This window comes from Erinaceus europaeus, chromosome 13 (assembly GCF_950295315.1).
Source record: "Erinaceus europaeus chromosome 13, mEriEur2.1, whole genome shotgun sequence".
NCBI lineage: Eukaryota > Metazoa > Chordata > Mammalia > Eulipotyphla > Erinaceidae > Erinaceus > Erinaceus europaeus.
The window spans coordinates 67489134-67509601 of NC_080174.1; the positions used below are offsets into that span (position 1 = coordinate 67489134).

The 20468-nt window shown below is 44.6% G+C and overlaps 1 protein-coding gene across 3 annotated transcripts in view; it reads right to left on the reverse strand.

Annotated features, from left to right (window-relative positions):
* MACF1 (microtubule actin crosslinking factor 1) overlaps positions 1-20468 on the reverse strand; it is a 434870-nt gene that overhangs the window by 86218 nt on the left and 328184 nt on the right. Inside the window, exon 1 of one of the 3 annotated variants that reach the window (XM_060206159.1) lies at positions 5142-10071. The exons of the other annotated variants lie outside the window; for them this stretch is intronic. Coding sequence (XP_060062142.1) covers positions 5142-8915 — 3774 coding nt within the window. The 5' untranslated portion in view covers positions 8916-10071. Of the gene's footprint in view, positions 1-5141; positions 10072-20468 lie in introns of those variants that run through there. 3 annotated transcript variants of the gene reach the window in all.

Genomic DNA, 20468 nt, shown 5'->3' on the forward strand with positions numbered 1-20468 from the left:
AGCAGGGGCGGGAACCAGGATCCTTATGCCAGTCCTTGTGCTTTGCGCCACCTGCGCTTAACCCGCTGTGCTACCTCCCCACTCCCTTTGATCAGCTCTGGTTTATGGTTGTGCAGGGGATTGAACCTGAGACTTCAGGCATGAGAGTCTCTGCATAACCTTTATGCAACCTGTCCCAGCCTAGCTTCTAACACTTTCAACAGCTTCTTTTTTGAACTGCATTATCTGATTCTTCCAATAACCTCTGAATCCATTCAGAAAGTGTTTTATGTTCCCTGGCCTATTCACTTGTGATTGTTTTAGCACTGTACAGCTCTGGCTTCTGATGGTACAGGAGATTGAACTTGTGACTTCAGAGCCTCAGGTATGAATGTCTTTTGCATAACCACTATGCTATCTCCCTGCCCTTCTTTTAGTTCTAACATGCCAAGTTCTTCCCAGTCTCTGTTTCCTTCCACTGGAATGCTCTCCCTTGACTCTTTATCCAAATAATACTGATTTACCTTTTGTGTTTTAGTTAGTTGCCTTTTATTTTTTGTTTTTTTTTTTCTCTCATTTCTTTTTCTAATATTTATTATTTATTTATTTATTCCCTTTTGTTGCCCTTGTTGTTTTATTGTTGTAATTATTGATGTTGTCGTTGTTGGATAGGACAGAGAGAAATGGAGAGAGGAGGGGAAGACAGAGAGGAGGAGAGAAAGATAGACACCTGCAGACCTGCTTCACCGCCTGTGTGAAGCGACTCCCCTGCAGGTGGAGAGCCGGGGTTCGAACCGGGATCCTTATGCCGGTCCTTGTGCTTTGCGCCACCTGCACTTAACCCGCTGCGCTACAGCCTGACTCCCTTTTTCTCTCATTTTTAAGAGTCCTTTCTCTGAAACTACAATTGAAATTAATCCTATTACTTACTGCAGACTTTATTTTCTACTCAAAGTATTCTCCACAATCATTTGTGTCATTTTCGAAAATGTCTGTTTCTTCCACTATAGTCTAAGTCCTACAAAGGCAAAGATCATGCTAGTACTACTCATTGCAGAAGTCCCAGGCACTGAGTAGGCACACAATAAATATTTATTCAATGAACGGACAAGTCCTTGAATAGAAATAGTGTTGGGAAGGGCAAACAACTTTATAAAGGTTTTGCTGCTTGGTTGAGCATTCAAATACCAAACTCAGATTGTGGGGTTCCCAATTTCTGTTTTATGAGACCTTCTTGGCAAATGTGAATTTTACAGAATACCTACCAAAAAAAAGATTTTTTTTCTTCGTTTGAGCCAGTGGCTGGAAATAAAACTAAAGAAGTCTGTAAATGAGAGAGGTTTTAAGTAACTACAGATTGCCGTTAGTAAGCTTAGGATCTCAGAGCTCCAGTGGTGCAATCGGTTAGTGCATGGTACTTATACAGTAAGCTTAGGATCTCACTACAGAAACAGCATGTAAGTTCTATGTTCAGGCATTTGCTGCTTCTACCAAACTCTCTTTATTACTGCTGTTAGAATATTTATTATCTGTTTTAGTCAGGCATATACACTTGCATATATGTACACACAAAAGATCTAAAGGATAAAGCAAATCATTCTAAATCACTTTCCAGGTATGTTCATTTGTCCATTTCTATTTGTTTATGTATATCATGTTCAATTTCCAATATAGGCCCCTATAGAAGGAAATATAATCTATACACTTTCTCATCTTTGGTGAAAAGCTACATTACAATATAATTAGTGAAGTCTAAGGTGACACAACCCCTCAAGTAAGCAGAAGGACCAGAGACAGCAGGATCAAAATAATTTTTTAGAGGGGTCAGGATGTAGTGCAGCAGGTTAAGCGCACATGGCGCAAAACTCAAAGACCGGCTTAAGAATCCCGGTTCGAGCCCCCAGCTCCCCACCTGCAGGGGAGTCACTTCACAAGCGGTGAAGCAGGTCTACAGGCAGGTGTCTATTTTTCTTTCCTCATCTCTGTCTTCCTCTCCTTTCTCCATTTCTCTCTGTCCTATCCAACAATAACAACATAAATAATAATAATCACAGCAATGATAAAAACAACAAGGGCAACAAAAAAGGAAAATAAAAAAATAGTAATTTTGAATTGCTGGTAGCTACATGCTTAACTTGGGCACTAACCAACTAAGGCTGCCATGGAAGGCTCTGTAAAGGGGTGAATGAGCTAGACCATCTTTCCTGCAGCACTCATGGATATTCAGGGAACCAATACAGATCTCCTCAGATAGGTAACAGCTAATATTTGCCATGATAAAGAAACTGTTTTGGATCCTGGGCACACCAGAAATCACATCTCCAGTTCCTTCACTCCTTACTCCTGTCTAAACAATAGGGCCGTGGACTGCGGAAAGCTGCAAATCTCAAATTCCTTTGACTAGGAGTAGGAGTGCTCAAGGATGTGAACACTGCTCCCTGTGGTTTCCCAACACATTCTGTTCTCTCACATTAAGAATCTCATAAAATCTTGGAGCAAAAAGAGACCCAGGAGGACAGTTAGCCTCATTCCATTATTTATAAAGAAACAAGATGACCAGGAAAGTACCTTACTTCATGCACAAAGTTTGATCAGGTGACTAAAGTGCTTCTGCTTTTTTTTTTTTTTTCTCCTCCAGGGTTATTGCTGGGGCTCGAATCCACTGCTCCCGAAAGCCATTTTTCCCCTTTTGTTGCCCTTGTTTTGTCGTCGTTGTTGTTATCATTGTTGTTGGATAGGACAGAGAAATCGACAGAGGACGGGAAGACAGGGAGGGGTAGAGATAGAACCTGCAAACCCGCTTCACCGCCTGTGAAGAGACCCCCCCCCCACCGCAGGTGGGGAGCCAGGGGCCCTAACAGGGATCCTCACGCCAGTCCTTGCACTTTGCGCCATGTGTGCTTAACCCGCTGGACTACTGTCCAGTGGTTATTTTTCAGTGCTTCTATTTTTTAAACACATTTTTATTATTTATTATTATTATCTTTGTTTTTTTCCAGAGCACTGCTTAGGTCTAGTTTATAGTGGTGGTGGGGATTGACCTGGGATCTTTGGTACCTCAGGCACAAGTCTTTTGTATAACCTTTAAGGCATCAGCCCTTCTACTTTTCATAAACATTATTATTCTCTACTCAGGCTTTAAGAAACACACATATGCATTAGAAAGCTGTTATTCATACATCTATATATTGCTTTCAGCCAAGCTTTGTTGAAAATTTTTCAACAAATCAACATTATCTATTTGAAGAGGAAGGAGAATATTGGCAGTGTTAGAAATTTTACGTTCTGGAATCTTAAATGGGTTATCTCATTTTCCTCCCTAATTTCCTCCATCTACAGAAAGGAAGAAACTAGAGACTTGGAACATTACTTTTTCTGAGTGGTTAATAAGTATTCCAGATCTCACTCCAAAGCCCACACTCTAGCCTCTTTCTCATTGCTTAAATCACCAATCAATAAACAGTCTTGATTTAGGGAAAAACATGTTCCCTCTCAATTTTAAAAGCACAACCTTCTTCCCTGGACAGACAACCCCGCCAATGTGCCTTGGAACTCCACTTCCCCAGAGCCCTTTCCTACTAGGGAAAGAGACAGGCTTGGGAGTATGGATCGACCTGTCAAAGCCCATGTTCATCAGGGAAGCAATTACAGAAGCCAGACCTTCAACCTTCTGCATCCCACAATGATCTTGGGTCCATACTCCCAGAGGGTTAAAAATAGGAAAGCTATCAGGGGAAGGGATGGGATATGGAGGTCTGGTGGTGGGAACTGTGCGAAGTTGTACCCCTCTTATCCTATAGTTTTGTCAGTTTCCTTTTTTTTTTTTTCCCCCTCCAGGGTTATTGCTGGGCTTGGTGCCTGCACCATGAATCCACCACTCCTGGAGGCCATTTTTCCCCCCTTTTGTTGCCCTTGTTGTTGTAGCCTCATTGTGGTTATTATTATTGCCATTGTTGATATTGTTTATTGTTGGATAGGACAGAGAGAAATGGAGAGAGGAGGGGAAGACAGAGAGGGGAAGAGAAAGATAAGACACCTGCAGACCTGCTTCACCACCTGTGAAGCGACTCACGACCTGTGAAGCAGGTGGGGAGCTGGGGGCTCGAACCAGGATCCTTATGCCGGTCCTTGCGCTTTGCTCCACATGCGCTTAACCCACTGCGCCACTGCCCAACCCCCGTCAGTTTCCTTTTTATAAATAAAACATTTTTTTAAAAAAAAGCACAACCTTATTTTTTATCTTGCTAACATCCTTATCAAAATAAAAATAAACAACTATTGCACGGGAAAGTGGCATAGTGGTTAGAGCACCAGACTTGTAACCAAAGTTCAATATCCAGCACTGCATATGCTCTGGTTCTTTTAAATAAATAAACAAATAAATCTTTAAAAATCCTAACTGTTTAGTTTAAAAAATTTTTTCCCCTTTTGTTGCCCTTGTTATTTATCATCATTGTTGTTGCTATTGTTGTTGTTACTGCTGTCGTTGTTGGATAGGACAGAGAGAAATTGAGAGAGGGGAAAACAGAGAAGGGGAAGAGAAAGCTAGACACCTGCAGACTTGCTTCACTACCTGTGAAGCGAACCCCCCGCAGGTGGGGAGCCGGGGGCTCTAAATGGTATCCTGATGCAGGTCTGTGTGCTTTCCGCTATGTGCTCTTAACCCTACATTCTTGTTTTCCTTGACCTTTGGTTTATGTCTGAATAAAGAGTTGTATGAATCACAAAGTTTTCACTACATGAAAGTAAGATCTATCCTCTGGGGCTAGATAGGGGGTTCACCCGGTAGAGCACAAAAGCTACCAAGACTGGGGTCATGGGTTCTAGCCCCACTCATCTGTAGGCAGGAAGCTTCACAGGTTTTGGAACAGTGCTAAAGGTGTTTGTTTCTCCTCTCTCTTTCCTATCAAAAAGAAAGGAAAAAATGGCCACTGGCAAAATGGAGTAGTACAGGCACCAAGTCCATCTCCCACCCCACCCCCCAAAAAAATGACTTTCCTCAAATCCAATAAAGATCTGAAAAGCCTAGGGACCCCAAACAGATTAAAAGAAAGGATGATCTGTGTCTTTGCTAACCACCTAGCAAGTCAGAGAATTTGCAAACCTTATTTTAATCTCCATATCCTTCCATAGCAAAAAAGAAAAAAAAAAGCAGCAATTACCTCATTTGAATTTAATCCACCAGTTGCAGCCAGAGGCACTTTCCCATGTAGCAATGTTCTGGTCACTTCTTTTATTCCAAATGCAGGACAATCAAGGTCCTCCTTAAGCAACATTTCAGTGGTAAAAGCCTCCTCTAAAACTGGAGCTCCTTCTGAGATAGCTACTGAATCAGTGCAGACAGTATCTACTAAGAAGGGTTTATGTACAGGGAGAGTTTCCTCCATAGCAGACACTGCAGCAGCTGGAGCTGCAGGCTCCTCTGGGCTGGACACTGCAGCATTTGATATACACTCCTTTAGGGTGGACACTGTATCATCAAGGGCTACTGGCTCCTCTGGGGTGGGCACTACAACAGATGGGGTTATAGGCTCCTCTGAAGCAGGCACTGTAGCAGGTGGGACTACAGACTCTTCTGGGCTTGACACTGCAGCATTTGGGGATGCACACTCCTCTAGAATGGACAATGTAGCATCAAAGGTTACAGGGTCCCCTAGGGTGGGCACTATAGCAGATGGGGTTATAGGCTCCTCTGAAGCAGGCGCTGTAGCAGGTGGGGCTACAGGCTCTTCTGGGCTGGACACTGCAGCATTTGGGGATGCACACTCCTCTAGGATGGACAATGTAGCATCAAAGTCTACGGGGTCTCCTAGGGTGGGCACCATAGCAGATGGGATTATAGGCTCCTCTGGAGCAGGCACTGTAGCAGGTGGGGCTACAGGCTCTTGTGGGGTAGACACTGCAGCAGGTATGGCTACAGGCTCTTTGGGGGTAGGCACTGTAGCAACTGGGGTGGCTGGCACCCCTGGGTCGGGCACCGGAGCAGCTGGGGCAGCATGCTCAGCTGAGGTGGACATTCTAGCAGTTAGAGTGCTAGATTGCTCTGAGGCAGTCTCTGTAGCAGCTGGGAGAGCTGGCTCCTCTGAGGAGGGCACTCTAGCAGCTGGGGTATCAGGTTCTTCCACAGCAGGCACTGTGGCCGCTGGAGTGACAGATCCTCCCAGGACGTCAGTGGGCACTGCTGTAGATGAAGCAGTTCCCTCAAGGAAAGGCACTGCAGCAACTAATGGAGCCCCATCAGGGAAAGGCACTGCAGCAGCCGGGGCATCCTCCTCTATGACCACTGAAGCAGCTGGGACATGTGCCTCAATGGTGGCCACTGCAACAACTGGTACGTCCTCCTCTGGGAAGGGCACTGGAACAACAACTACAGAAAGTTCTTCTGGAGCAGTCACTGCAGTAGCTGAGGCAGCAAGACCCTCTGGAGTAGTCTCTGCAGCATCTGGGACCTCCTCTCCTGGGACAAGCTTCTGCAGTATGGGTATCCATTCCTCCCAAATTGGCTCAGCATTATTAGTCTTGGCAATGTGTTCCTCATTTAGCAACAGATCCAAATCTCTCATTTCTGTCTCCCTTGCCTCTAATGATGTCACATTCAGCTCAGGCTTTGTATCATTCACAGTTTCCACTCCATCATGGCTGTGTCTTAGTCCTTCGGCCAGCTGGTGCACATTCGGAATCTCTGAGTCTGACGTCTTCCCCTGGAAGTCCTGGAAGACCTGCTCTGGGGAGTCTCTATGAAACTGTGGCAGGGCTCTGTCCTCCAAAAACATGGCTTCAGAAACAAGCTCTTGTGCTTCACCATCCTCATCACAAACCCTCTCCCCAGACAATTTGAAAGATTCCACATTTCCCAAGGAAGTCAGACTGTTATCTTGATTAGTAATCCCTCTCTCACTTTCCAAGAAAATCTCATCTGTTAGTATATGTGAATCGGATGATGACACCTCTACTTCAATTCCTGAGGTAACATCTGTTTGTTCATAGTAAAAAGAACTGAGGGGGAACCTTTCAACAGGCTCCTCAACACTCCCCTCAATTTGACTACAATCCACTTGGGACAAATTGCCATTTTCTTTGGCCAGCTCAGCTTCAAAGTCTAATACATTTTCTGCATGAAAAGCCCTGTGGTCAGGGCTGGACAATCCTCCTTGGTCTAGCTTTTCTCGTGACTCCTGCTCAGCTGGGTGTCTGAACTTAAATTCCCCTGCAGTCTTGGGGCTAAAAGGCACTTTTTCAGACTCCTCCTCACTAACAGTGAAAGTGTCCCTCATGGTATTAGAGTGGGCAATAATTTCGACAGCATTAGGCACCTGAGAAGAATCCAGGGCATTAAGATAGTCACAATCCAACCTAGTATTATTATCCTCGACCTCCATATTTGAAAGTTCTGCATGTTCCTTTTCTAAGGCGGTCCCTGGAAAATGACTAATTGTGACTGGACTTCCTGTATCCTGGGATGGAGCCAGCCCTTCAGAAGAGGCTTGCTTCTCCAGCTCACTGAAAGGAGTTACTCCTTCTTCACACAGACATTCTTTTTCAAGTTCAAGAAACATCTGTATTGAATCTGAGTCAGAGAGCTGCTCTGAATCAATAAGACCAACAGTACATTCTAAATCTGAATCAAGACCTGCTAGTCCCTGAGCAGTTCTACCTTTCAGCTCTCCTACAGAACTCTCACCTGTGACAACACTACCATCGTCCAGAGGCGTATCCTTGACAACAGAAGCCAAATGCTCCTGAGATGGCTGTGGGTCATCAGAGTAACAACTCTGACCAACAGCTAGGTCATCAAAAGTTCCGGAAGCAGCAGCTGAGCAATCAGCTCTGCCCTCCATCCCTGCTACAATGTTTGCTTGTTCTCTTTCTTCAAAAATATCTTCTATGAGAGAAGTCTTTCCTCTGTTTGATAACTTCTCTTCCTCCCACTCCTCCTCAGCCTCCATCATGATCCATCGCTCATCCTCCTCAAACTTTAGTTCAGACTCTGTTTTTTCCCTCAAGCTGGGAGTTATGAGGATATGCAATTCTGGATCCAACAGTTCTTCACTTAGGCAAGGAGAGAGAGATGGCAATTCAACAGTGCAAGTTGTGTCCCCAAGGGGGTGTTGCTTCTCACTGAAGCTGCCCTTACTAGCTAAACTTTTCATGGCTCTGGGCCAAGTTGCACTTGAGAATCTGTGTTCCTGTATTACATCTGTGTTACCACTTGCTGCTGTAGCTTCTGATTCTAAAGGCTGGAATTCATGGGGAGAACTCTCCCTATGCTGCTGAAACCTGAAGTCTTGGCAGTCTCTACTTACATTTTTCACATCCTGCACTTCTGGAATACCTATGGATTTGGACACATGTTCCAGAGTTACTGACTCTGGCTGAGATTCCCTGGAGTCCAAATGACCAGAACTTTCTGTTAATGCAGAATTAGATTCCTTCTTCTCTTGCAAGGAAGGATTTGAAGCACCAGCTTCTGAAACTTCACTGAGAGAAGCTTCCATCCTTTCTGCAAATTCTGGGAAATTAGGTGGCATGAAGGACTTCCACGATCTCCTGTTAACATTGTCTTTGCGTTCTACATTTGGCCGCCTTCTGGGTGGCGCAGGTGCTGATTTCTGCACATCACTGCTTAGTTTTAGTGCATCAAATATTATTCTTTCATCCAGCTTTTTGCCTTCTGGTGCTCTAGACTCAAAGACATTAGACGATGTTCCTAATGTCCCATTACTGGAGATGGTACTTCCTTCCATCTTTTCCATGGTGCTTTTTGAGGTCTGATTAAGCTTTGACCCCTGGTCAATTTGTTCATTTATCCTCATTGTGTCATATATAGACCGCTGTGGCACATAGCAATCCTCTATGTAGCCGTCCTCTTCCTCTCCTTTCCCCAGGCAGGTGGGGTTCTGCCTCAAACAGTCTGGCCTACTGAGTGGCTTACCCATACTTTTTCCAAACAAGATGAACTGTCAACCTTTTAAAAGTTTTTCATGGTTTCCACAAAAATGCATTCTGCTAAGTTAAATTCTTTTACGTGTTCATAATCTCAAAACACCAACTGGATCTGCTCTCAAAAAAGTCTGAAAGTCCCACTCTGAAACAGTGCTGGAAGAACCTTTAAGAGGAACAGCTTTTTCCTCACAGGATAGCAGCCTCATAGTTGCACACAGATGAAAGCTATGATTTAATCAACAAATTATTTGTATGGCTTCTGGTTTTGCTTTTACGAGCACTGCTCTAATTCAGTCAGTAAAAAAAAAAAAAATCTTTTTAAATATTGACAACTCTTACTTAGTAATATCTAATTCTACTCACTTCTCACCCAAGCAGAGTTGGAAGCAGAGGAGTTATATTATAGCGACTGTGTCCTTAGTAACAATGGCACAGCCTCTACAGTCTTCAAGTATGGCCCAAGCTCCTAAGAAGTCCTTTCATTTTATCCACAGTTTTAGCCCGGGAGAGTCCAGCTGGTCTGAATTAGCCATTCGTCCTCCCTAGTTCGGGTGTTTGCATTTGAACTGGGTTGGATGGCGGATATTCCTGCAACTTTAAACACAGGAAGTCCTTCATTCGGGGCCAGCTTGGGGCTTCCTGTCTCCAAAACATCATGGCATTGTTGTGGCTCCCAGAACAGTCCTGCGCTGTGGCCGCAAAGCAAGGCGAGTGGAGCCCGGCGCGGGGCCTCTCGGAGGCCAGCAGGCTGCCGCAGCGCCGCGGGGTCAGTGGGAAGGGATCGCTCAGCGCCGCCCGCTTCCCCGCGTCACGCCGCGCGCCCCGAGGGCCAGGCTCACCTCCCCGCAGGCTGGCAGGTGGCTCTGGGCCGCGCCGGCCTCGCTTCCGCGCTCATGAAGTTAGTTTGTCCCTCCGGCAGCTAAGTCCCGCGTGCTGTGGGCGCCGCCTCCCCCGCCAGTCCCCGGTCCGCATCCGCGGCGCCGCGGGCTGCATGTCAAGCAGCCGTCTCTATTCTCCGCCGCCGCCGGCCCCGCGGTCCGCCTGCCCGCCCGCTCGCAGCTGTCACGGTCCCGGCATGCAAACTTCTGGCTGGGAACAAAAGGCTCTGCTCGGGCCGGACGGGGGCGGGGGCGAGCCCTCCTCCCTCGCGGCGCGGTCCGTTCGCCCCGAAGCTGGAAGTGTTCCGCGGGCGGCTCTCCGCCCCTTCCCCGCCCGGGCAGCCCCCCTGCGGGCCCTGCGGGCCCTGCGACGAGCACAGCCCGGGGGAGGAGGGCGGAGGCGGGGCCTCGGCGGGGCCGGGAAGACCAGGGATCTAGGGAAGGCGGGAGGCGGCGGGAACTAGAAGCCGAGGCGCCGAAGGAGGGGCTTCAGTGTGGCTCGGGGCGAGGGCCCCGGGATCGCTCCCCTCTGCTCCCCTCGCCCACGCCCACCGCGCCCTGCGGACCGCGGGGACCGCACCGCACCGCCCCCAGAGGGCGAGAAGAGGAGGGAGGGCACCGGCGTGAGTCGTGGCCGCCGCGCAAATCCCCTGACAAAGGAGCGCCCCGCCCTCCTCGCGCTGGCCCAGCCCCCTGCCGCCCCCGCCACTCCAACCCGCCGGGCTCCCAGCCCAGCACAAGGGCGAGCAAACCCAAAAGGGGTGCCCCCGCCTTCCCCTACCCAGCCAGTTCTGGCAAGGGCTACTGGGGCCCCATCTGCCCGCAGGCAGGGTCTGGGGGCTGCGGCCGGCTGCTTGCAGCGCTTTCGGCTCGAGTTCTGCCGCCAAAGGCTGTCCCCAGTCTCTCCAATGTCACCTTTGGCGTGTCCTGCTGGGCCCAAGATCATGCCAGTCTTAAAAATCCGCCACTTGTGCTAGTATCCCATGGAATTTGGTCGTGCACTGAGACCAAGTCATTGGATATGCTAGGGGCACTTTGTCCCTCCCCCTTCTCACATACATCCCCCCTGAGGATTTCTCTGCCCACAGACCTGAGTGTAGGACTGAGGTTGGGGCAGGGAAGTGAAGATGCCAGTAACAGAGCCCCACGCCCAGACACCTGGGATTCTTTATTCTCCTTGGGGCCAGCTGAAAAGCAATGGACCTGTATTTCAAGTCTCAAATGTAAAGTATTAATAAAGGGTGGCCCACAATTCTGACTATAGCTTCCAATCCAAGCTTTGAGTAGAGTCATCTAGCCACATTAATAAACAAAGTCTCAAGGACAGCCTAGGAAACCGTCCACCTGAAGCAAGGTGCATTTCTGAAAGGCTGCAATATTCTGTGCTTTGTTTGTGATGGTCCTTTTTTATTCTTTTTCCTTTATTGGTAGGATTAATGGCTTACAGTAAAATACAGCAGTTTTTACATGTGTAACATTTATCAGTTTTCCTTATAACAAGTCAACCCCCCCCTAGGTCTTCCTCAACCATGTGGTGGTCATTTTCTGATTTTATCAAGGGAAAAAAAAGTCTCTTAAATTTCCTGGAAAAAAATTCTGAATCTTTGTTGGATCATGTAGTCAGTATGTATGTTAAAACTTATGGAGAGGGGTCCGGCAGTGGCGCAGTGGGTTAAGCGCATGTGGCGCAAAGCACAAGGACCAGAGTAAGAATCCCGGTTGGAGCCCCCGGCTCCCCACCTGCAGGGGAGTCGCTTCACAGGCGGTGAAGCAGGTCTGCAGGTGTCTATCTTTCTCTCCCCCTCTCTGTCTTCCCCTCCTCTCTCCATTTCTCTCTGTCCTAGCCAACAATGAACAACATCAACAATGGCAATAATAATAACCACAATGAGGCTACAACAAAAGGGGGAAAAATGGCCTCCAGGAGCGGTGGATTCATGGTGCAGGCACCAAGCCCAGCAATAACCCTGGAGGGGAAAAAAAAACTTATGGAGAAGCTATTTCTGTCTTTACACAAACTATAAGTGAAGCCAAGAGTTGGTGTATGGAGATGTGGCAGTGAAAGCTGAGCCTTGGGCTTAGTGAACCAGAGGTCCTTGGCAAAAATAAGGTTGAAGCCTGTGATCAGAATTAAGCATCTAAAGACCTTTTCACTGGCAAAATGTTTTGCACTTCATTTCTCAATTCAAAAGAGGCTGGTGATCAATTCTGCCTACTCAAATCCAAAAGATTCTTTCCATCTGTAAGCTGAAAAGGGGGAGAAGAATGGACTAAATTTTGTTTTTATAGTTTAGCTTTTATGTTCTTTAATCTAAAACGTATGGGAATTGCCCCCTTCAAATTCTGAGTCCTCCAGGTGCGAAAATGCATGACACTAGAAGCCCTGTCCTTGAGGAATAAACATAAAATTACAATAGAAGGAACATAGATTATCTGAACTGAGATATTTCCAGGCAAGATGATCAACTGAAACATCTGAAGGTCTGGGAGGTGGGAGGAAGGAAGTGTGTTCTGGATGTTTCTTTAGGCTGGTACACTAAGATCCAAGGGCAGATTTTGAACCAACAAAGAACTTTCTCACAACTATTCAAAGAATAGGTTGTTCCTGGTGTGTGGGGGGGTGTAGACAGCATAATGGTTATGCAAAGAGACTCTCATGCCCGAGGCTCCAAAGCCCCAGGTTCAGTCCCCTGCACCACCATAAACCAGAGCTGAACAGTAACCTGGTTAAAAAAAAAAAAAAAGGGTGTTCCTCAATGTGATGACTTTTACCAACTTTGGAGATGTTTAGGCAGACAAACAGTTTACAGGAATTTGGGGAAACAGTTTTTGTTATTTATTTTTAAACAAATATTTTTTTTGCCCCCAGGGTTATTGCTGGGGCTCAGTGCCTGCACTATGAATCCACTGCTCCTAGATGCTGTTTTTTCCATTTTGTTGCCCTTGTTATTGTTAGATGGCACAGAGAGAAATTGAAAGAGAAGACAGAGGGGGGAGAGAAAGACAGACACCTGCAGACTTGCTTCACTGCTTGTAAAGTGACACCTACTGCAGGTGGGGAGCCGGGGGCTTGAAACGGGATCCTTAGGCCAGTCCTTGTGCTTTACGCCATGTGCACTTAATCCACTGCACTACAGCCCGGCCCCTAAAAAATCTTCTCATTTTGTTCAGGATGAATTTTAAGGTGCCTTCTAACTCTGGCACACTATATTAAGGCTTGATCAGTTTACAGACCTGACATTTAACATTTCAGGAAGCCTGCATTTTAATTGTCCTTTAAATATTCAGTACAACTGGAAAAACCTGGGGAAGGTGAGAACAATTTCACCAGCAAATCTCCCTGGCCAAATACACTTAAGTGTTCAGATATCATAACAGTCTGTTTAGTGTGCCAGGGCCCCCGCTGGTTGGAAGAATCTGAGGAATTCTGGCTCTGAACTCAGAATGCATGGTTATTCTATTATAAAGAATGATCTTGATGTGGAATCACCAACTTCATGGCCAGAAATTCCTTTCCTGTTTCCTCACCAAGTCAGATATCAATCAGTTTAAGTCTTTCTCCACACCTACTTACCTGATTCTCACTGCTTTCACCATTATGACAAATTGGAGCATTTTAGCAACTATGAAATTCAAATTCCTTACTGGTTTATCTCACAGTTCCTTCACTAAAGTGTTGAGTATTACAGAGAAACCTTCCAAAAAGTTCCAACACAAATCATGTAAAAAGGATTACAGAAAGTTGCCCAGTGCCCCATATATACATATATATATATGTTTATTTTTTTTTAAAGTTTTTAACCATTAGTATGTATTTAGAAAAGAAGCACAAAGTTCCTTTCCCTCATGCCTTATTTTATCTGTTCATGAGTTCCTCCTTAGTTTTGGTATGTGGAACTCTGCCAATAGCCATCTCAGTGACTGAAATAAATACCTGATACAGCTTTCAGCCTCTTGTTACTATGATAGCTTCAACAACAACAAAAAAGCATCTGTTCTTTTCACATGCTGTGTGCAAACTTTTACAAGTGCAGGGAGCTCCGGAGCCTCTTCATATGCCCCCTTCCCTACACACACATACAGTCCTGTAACCACAAATATGCAACCGGAAGCCACTTTTCAATTTAGTTTCCAGTTAGTTGATTAGAGTTCAAAGATTCTCTACTCATTTTGAAATTCCTAAGAACAGAATTTGGTATTGGGTTTTCTTTCAGTGAACTCAGAAGAAAGAATAACCCTTCTCAGCCCTTCCTGATGCTTCCTAATTACAGCTAGTGGAGACTCTTTGCAGTCTTAACAAAGCTCCCCCTCCAAATTTTAGACCTGTCATTTTGTTTTTGCCTGCTCCAGAACTAAACCACCACTGCTCTAGGATAACCTGGAAACCCCAATCTATTCTTCTGCAGAGTCTGAAAAGGCTTTTTTTTCTTTTCTTTTTATCTACTGCTCTCCTAGAAGATTAGTTCTGACTAGAGGAAGATACAAAAAACTGGTTGGGTCTTGCACATTTTAAATCTACAAAATGCCTTTCATCTTGGGATTGCTAGACTTTACAAGCATTTATTTTCTGGCAAGTGGAAACTCCACAGTATTAGTCTGTACCTGCTGGGCATCAGTCACTACCATCCTTTGGTGATTTTATTATATAAAGATAACTATACAGCAGCTCACTAAGCAATACAGTAACATGTGAAGCTTTATTTAAATGGAATACTAGGGGTTTTGATGAGCTCTCATGTATTCCCAAATCCATGGGAAAACTTTGCACACTACAGGAACTCTCATAACCGCTGTAAACCTTTTCCTGCTTGTATACTTTCCAGAAGACAGTATACTAATCCCTCGTTTAGCCACTCACCAATATAGTGGTGATGACAAACGCTTGGGACTTTTCAACATAGGAAAGACAAAGAAGAAGAGTAGGAAAAGGCAGGCAAGGGGAATCAGGGAAGGCTTTATGGAGCTAATCACATATGTTCATTAGGATTTAGAGATGGTGCAGATAAAGATTTCCAAGTGAAGGGCCAAGGACAGGGATCCTAAAAAAAGCATAAATCTGCAGGGTTATGAGAGGTCAAAATAGTAAGCACTTCCAGAACAGTTCATCAAGGCCTTTGAATGCCAAGAATAAATTTGTACTTTATTAAACATATTACTATGTTAACATTAACTTATAAGATTTACTTATCAGTTTTGCCACTCACGGAAGACTGGCCCTGAAATGAGTGCAGCCTAGAATATTCCTAGCTGTGTCCATGGAATGTGAGCTCAGACTGACAGGGATGCAGAAGTTACACAGGCTCCTGTGATAAATATGAACAGACAATAGGCCCTAGGTCCGATTGATGGGGTTTACAGTTAACAGTATTTATACACTTTCCCCATATTTGGGAGCTACTCTCTGCCCTGATCCAGCTTTCTAGTCCTGTCCTCAACTCTGACACCATCTTCCCAGACAATACTTTCAGCCCACCTGCATGTTGGCTGTTAGGCTCAGACAAAAATGACTAAAGTCCAGTCAACAATATTTATATACCTTTCCCATATTTGGGAGCTACTCTCTTCCCTGGTCCAGCTTTCTGGTCCTTTTTCCAGCCATGACATCATCTCTCCAGACAATAACTTGGATCCACCTGCATATCAGATTTCAGGCTCGGGGGGAAAAAAAAAACAACTAGTATAGTCACAGGCCCTTTGGAATATAACTAAAATATGCCTACTAGCTATCTACAAAACAGAGACCCCCCCCCCCCCAACTCCTTATCTGCACTATTTTAGTCTTTAGGTTCATGATTAGTCAACAACTTGTTTGGCTTTATATGTTAACTCTCTTTTCAGCCACCAGGTTCCAGATGCTAGCATGATGCCAAACAGACTTCCCTGGACAGACAACCACACCAATGTGTCCTAGAGCCCTGCTTCCCCAGAGACCTGCCCCACTAGGGAAAGACAGAGACAGGCTGGGAGTATGGATCAGACTGTCAACTCCCATGTTCAGCAGGGAAGCAATTACAGAAGCCAGACCTTCCACCTTCTGTATCCCAAAATGACCTTGGGTCCATACTCCCAGAGGGATAAAGAATAGGAAAGCTATCAAGGGAGGGGATGGGATATAGAGTTCTTTTTTAAACATTTATTTATTTTTCCCTTTTGTTGCTCTTGTTTTTGTTTTTGTTGTTGTTGTAGTAGTAGTTATTGTTGTTATTGATGTCATCGTTGTTAGGACAGAGAGAAATGGAGAGAGGAGGGGAAGACAGAGAGGGGGAGAGAAAGATAAGACACCTGCAGACCTGCTTCACTACTTGTCAAGCAAGTCCCCTTCAGGTGGGGAGCTGGGGGCTCAAACTGGGATCCTTGAGCCTGTCCTTGCACTTCACACCACGTGTGCTTAACCTGCTGCGCTACTGCCCACTGCCCGGGATATAGAGTTCTGATCGTGGGAATTGTGTGGAGTTGTATCCCTCTTATCCTATGGTTTTGTCAATGTTTCATTTTTATAAACAAAAAATAAAAAAAGGAAATTGGGCGGTAGCATAGCAGGTTAAATGCATGTGGCAAGAAGTACAAGGACCAGCATAAGGATCCCAGTTCGAGCTCCCAGATCCCCACCTGCAGGGGAGTTGCTTCACAGGCAGTGAAGCAGGTCTGCAGGTGTCTATCTTTCTCTCCTCCTCTCTGTCTTCCCCCTCCTTTTTCCATTTCTCTGACCTAACGATGATGACATCAATAACAACAACAATAACTGCAACAACAATAAAAAACAAGGCCCACAAATGGGAACATGATTAGTCAACAATTTGTTTGGCTTTATATGTTAACTCCCTTTTCAGCCACCAGGTCCCATGATGCCAGCCAGACCTCCCTGGACAGACAACCCCACCAATGTGTCCAGGAGCTCCGATTCTCCAGAACTCCACCCTACTAGGGGAAGAGAGAGGCACGCTGGGAGTATGGATCGACCAGTCAATGCCCATGTTCAGTGGGGAAGCAATTATAGAAGCCAGACCTTCCACCTTCTGCATCCCACAATGACCCTAGATCCATACTCCCAGAGAGATAAAGAATAGGAAAGCTATCAAGGGAGGGATGGGATATGGAGTTCTGGTGGTGGGAATTGTGTGGAGTTGTACCCCCCCTCTTATCCTATGGCTTTGTCAGTGTTTCCTTTTTATAAATAAGATTAAAAAAAAAAAGAATTTGGAAATAGATGTTCACTCAAATGTTATTTAATATATACTATCTCATTTAAAAATTCCAAATCCTGGAGGCCAGGTGGTGGCACACTGGATTAAGCACACATAGTACTAAGCTCAAGGCCCCATGCAAGGATCCGAGTTCAAGCCCCTGGCTCCCCACCTACAGAGGGATGCTTTATAAGCAGTGAAGTAGGTCTGCAGGTTATCTGTCTTACTCTCTCCCTCTCTATCTCCCCCACTTTTCTCAATCTCTCTCTGTCTCTATCCAATGAAATGAAAAAAAAAAATGGCTTCTAGGAATAGTGGATTTGTAGTGCCGGCACCAAGCCCCAGTGATAACCCTGGAGGCACAAATAAATAAGTAAATAAAAATTACAGATTCTTAATTCAGAAATCAAGTTTAGGGTAGTACACTTACTTGTCCAAGTAACACAACTCCTAAGAATCTGAGCTCTTATTATTTGAGTCTAGGTCTGCAAGTATTGCATTGGTGTCACTATATATAGAATAGGTTGTAGCAGGGGAAAATTGAAGGTGGAGCAACCATGAAGATTATACAGTTTGGGTAACAAGTAACAAAAGTCTGAACCTGTGAAAATGAGGAAGGGGGCTATGAAATAAACTGCAGAGGCAAAATATTTCATCTACACATTGAACAGGTAGGAGGTAGGTGGAATATGCTTTTCAAGTAACGTAGTATTACTTGTGGATGACTGAGGACATCTAGAGAATATGCTCTAAATACTCAACTGAAAACATACCGAGTGTGAAATACTTATAGGGTATACAAGTACAGATGTCTAGAAAGGTTCTTCACATAAAATGTTTAAATTTTGAAAGCTTTTCTCCCATAGGTCAGTAAGAGTCTAGGTCTCCTAGGAGTTGACTGTAGAGAAAAAAGGGGTCAGTGACAGAATTTTAGGAAACACATATGTGTGAACCAAAAAAGAGCAACTGGAGAAAGGAATGGAGAAAGTGCATTGTTAGGAAAGTAAATGAACAGGAAGGCTTTAGGAGAGAAGATCTGATGTTACATGCCACAAAAAGATGAGCAGGAGGAGGATGAATCATAAAAGGCCACTAGACTTGGCTAGGAAGTCAGTAAATACTTCAAGAGAATTGTGTCAGTGCAATGATAATGGGGGGGGGGGGGTGGAGGAAATTCAGTGGTGAGGAGGTGCTAGTCCTTTCTTCTTGAGACTGCTGCTTTGGCTTCCATGACACTGTACTAGCCACATACTACCTTTCTAGTCAGCTCTGTCTTTTGCATGCCTCTTTCTGTCCTCTGAAGGCAAATAGTTTTTTTCTTTTTTGCCTCCAGGGTTATCACTGGGGCATGGTGCCTCCAGGGTTATCACTGGGGCTTGGTACAAATCCACTGCTCCTGGAGGCTATTTTTTTCCCTTTTGCTGCTCTTGTTGTTTATCGTTGTTGGATAAGACACAGAGAAATTGAGAGAGGGGAAGACAGAGGGGGAAATACAGACACCTGCAGACCTGCTTCACCACTGTTGAACCGACCCCCCTGCAGGTGGGGTGCACAGGTCAAACCAGGATCCTTAACACTGGTCCTTGCACTTCGTGCCATGTGCACTTAACCCAAGGTGCTACCGCATGTCCCCCAGCAAATAGTTTTTATGTAGTATATCCCTGATTCTTTTATTTTCATTCATTCAATGTATCTTTTTTATTTTTAATATTTATTTGTTTTCCTTGTTGCCCTTTTTTTTTTTTTTAAATTGTTGTAGTCATTGTTAGATAAGACAGAGAGAAATGGAGAGAGGAAGGGAAGACAGAGAGGGGGAGAGAAAGATAGACACCTGAAGACCTGCTCCACTGCCTGTGAAGCAACTCCCCTGCAGGTGGGAAGCCGGAGGCTCGAACCGGGATCCTTATGCAGGTCCTTCCGCTTCACACCACGTGCGCTTAACCTGCTGCGCTTAACCTGCTGTGCTACCGCTTGACTCACTCAATGTATCTTTATTATGGTTCACTATGTGCCCTAGACTATGCTATGCACTGAGGGTGAGACTGACGGTCAGTTGTCTACATTCTAGTAGGAGAGACAGGCATTTGTGTAAATTCAGTTGTGGAAAATAAATGACTTGGCTGAGATGGAAGTACTATTTTATCCAACAACCTCTACTCTTAACACTTTGCTTTCTTTGTTTATGGAGCATAGATTAGTAATGCTATTTCTTTTTTTTTTTTTTAATTTTAAAATCACATGGCTTAGAGTTTCAATTGTTTTCCTTTTTAAATAAATAGGTCTCAGAGATAGCTCACTGAGCAGGGTTCAGACTTGGGCCACATGAGGGCCATGGCACTGGGAAGCTCTGAGGTTGTGGCGTCCTCCATAGTTCTCACTATGACTGAAAAACATGCCCGTAAGGAGTGAAATCTTAAATCACATATAACCGAGGCTCTGTGTCCATGGTCCTCCCCACTGCTTTCCATCACTTAGGATTGGCACACACAAAAAAGAGAAATATTGGGTTATCAGGAAAATCATCATGTGCTTTTCTATGCATACATGTGTCATGACTTTTCTGACAACCAAATAGTGTGATTGTCTACATTTATTTATGATTAAATACTATTGCTAATGTAAAATAATGGAGTTTAATTGTGATAAATGCTCTGAAAAGAGAAGCAGACCGGAGGGACCACCTGGTTAAGCACTCATATTACAGTATGCAAGGACCCAGGTTCAAGACCCCGGTCCCCACCTACAGGGAGAAAGTTTCACAAGTGGTGAAGCAGGTCTGCAGGTCTCTCTGTCTCTCTCCCTCTCTATCTCCCCCTTCCCTCTCACTTCTGATGGTCTCTATCCAATAATAAATATAATAAAACATAAAAAAAAAATTAGTCAGTGTTATGGGCAAAAGCAGGGTTGATGTAGCATAAAGATTTGGGGGTGACCAGATGTGAAAGTGACAATGTGGGCTTTCACTTAGATCTCTTCAGTTTATAATATTCACAAATAAACAACTTCACAAATTGCTTGGCTATTTCTATGAAATAGATCCTTGGGTTGATTCTTAAGAAAATGTTGTAGAGATTTCTTTTAGTAAAAGTAAGCAAACAAACAAAACCCCTTAAACAAACAAATAAAACAGAAGGTAAAATACATAACAGAGGGAACATTAAAAAAAACTGTCTTCCATTTTATTACTAACACAATTCTTATCACTGACTACAACTAAGTAATTTATCAATAAGTCTCAATTTAAAGATTTAGGCCAAAATCTGAGCTCTATATTTGGGAGTGGATTGCAAGGTGTTATTGGTATTAAATGGTTCACTGGAATGTACACAATGAATTCAAATTGAAGAAGACTCAAGATATGTTGAATTTCTTGAATTATCTTTTTTTTTTGGTTTGAGGGTGATATGTGTATAGCAACCTGGTCTTTATTTATTTATTTTTTATTCTCTTTTGTTGCCCTTGTTGTTTAACATTGTTGTGGTTG